The sequence below is a fragment of the Chinchilla lanigera genome, unplaced genomic scaffold (genome assembly GCF_000276665.1).
Source record: "Chinchilla lanigera isolate Chin_1 unplaced genomic scaffold, ChiLan1.0 scaffold00032, whole genome shotgun sequence".
Taxonomy (NCBI): domain Eukaryota; kingdom Metazoa; phylum Chordata; class Mammalia; order Rodentia; family Chinchillidae; genus Chinchilla; species Chinchilla lanigera.
In genome coordinates this window covers 6,859,789-6,861,509 of record NW_004955433.1, presented here as the reverse complement: position 1 = coordinate 6,861,509, position 1,721 = coordinate 6,859,789, and the positions used below count along the sequence as shown (strand labels likewise).

Below are 1,721 nucleotides of genomic sequence, written 5' to 3'. Positions count from 1 at the left end.
AAAAAAAAAAAAAAAATGGTTACTACACTGTGTATTGTTATCTTTAAATTACTCAGAGTACAAGATATTGGCATTGATTTCTCTAAACAATATTAGCACAAACCTTTCTTTGCACTGAACTAAGAGAAATGAGTAGTGTAAGTATCTTAACTGTATTTTTGCTTTTCCCTTCTTTTCTCCATTCCCTCATCCCAGTTTCTCTTCCCTTTTGAAGTTTCTTCCCATTTTACAGTATCTGTTGTACATTTTGGATATTGATTACTCTTTCAACTTCCCACCGTAGGGAGGTAATATGATGTTTATACATGTGTGTCTGGTCTGTTTCACTTACGAGTGTGGTCTCAAGTTGCATCCATCTCGTTTATCCATCTTTGTGGCTGAGCAGTACTCCATTGTATAAAAAGACCACATCTTTTTTATCTGTTCTGCAGTTGATGGGTATTTGGGTTGTTTCCAAGATTTTGCTATGACAAATTGTGCTGCTAGGAATTGAACCCTTAAACTTACTAGGCAAAGTACTCAGTCACTGAGTCATATCCCTGGCCCCTGTTGTGCCTTTATGCCTGGGACACCAAGTGTTTTTTTTTTCTTAAGGATTCAGTTGTAACAGAAAGATACAACCGAGCCTAGTGGACAGGAACGTTTACATGTTAGAAGTAGGATTGTCTTAAAATCTAAATATAATTTAAAACATGGATATTTTGCACTTCTCAAGTTGAGGCATCTAAAGAAAACAGGTTCTTTAGTTTCAGTAATAACTTTTGAGATGCTGTCTATGATGAATATGTATACTTGTTTTACTATTTCTGGTGTTCTTGTCTTCTACTTACAATTGCACAATGGGAACTAATACTTCAGGAAGTCGTAAACCTGAGTATAAATTTAGAGATGAGGACTTCTCTGAAATAACTTAGCATGTCCTCTCATCAGTAGATAAAACATCATGTATAAATTTTGTTTTTGTAGCAGATTGTTCCACAGTCTTATTTTGGCTAAATTGCTGCCTTTTCTGTCTCCTTAGCGCATTAAAGAAGAAAAGCAAGAATCTGACTTTCTTCCCTCAGCTGGAGGGACATTTAATATCTCTGTCAGTGGAGGTAAGTACCTGTTGGTTTTGATTTGTAAACTTTTAAAGACTATTTGAAAGCTAATAGTTCCAGTTAAAACTGTTTTGTGAGAGGCAGTTGAGGGTTAAGAAAAAACTGAGTCACCATATAGTGTATGTAATCAGTGCCTTGAGAGGGGTGGAGTGTTGTGACACTTGAGTCATCGGTGTTCATCCAGTCTAAGCAATCAGTAGTTTAGTATATGTTTCCATGTATCTCTCTATAAATACTAACAGCTTATGTCAGAAATTTAATACTCAGTAATTAGGAATTAACATCATGTTCTCCATTTGTATCTGAGCTTAAAAACTGATGTGTGTAGATTTTTTTTAGTTGTTTTGGTGACAGAAATCTCTGTTGAACTTGTATTTTTCCTTGTTTCAGATATTGATGGTTTAATTACTCAGGCTTTGCTGACGGGTAACTTTGAGAGTGCTGTTGACCTTTGTCTACATGATAACCGCATGGCTGATGCCATTATATTGGCTATAGCAGGAGGACAAGAACTCTTGGCTCGGACTCAGAAAAAATACTTTGCTAAATCCCAAAGCAAAATTACCAGGGTATGTTATTTTCAAAATAGATAAATCATAACATATTTATTTTTCTTTTTTT

At 35.2% G+C, this 1,721-nt stretch overlaps 1 protein-coding gene across 13 annotated transcripts in view; it reads left to right on the top strand.

The window, feature by feature from the left end:
- Sec31a (SEC31 homolog A, COPII coat complex component) overlaps nucleotides 1-1,721 on the top strand; it is a 60,528-nt gene that overhangs the window by 29,750 nt on the left and 29,057 nt on the right. For all 13 annotated transcript variants that reach the window (XM_005388249.2, XM_005388248.2, XM_013516170.1 and 10 more), the window contains 2 exons: nucleotides 1,022-1,097; nucleotides 1,491-1,669. In XM_005388249.2, the coding sequence (XP_005388306.1) occupies nucleotides 1,022-1,097; nucleotides 1,491-1,669 (255 nt within the window). The remainder of the gene's footprint in view (nucleotides 1-1,021; nucleotides 1,098-1,490; nucleotides 1,670-1,721) is intronic.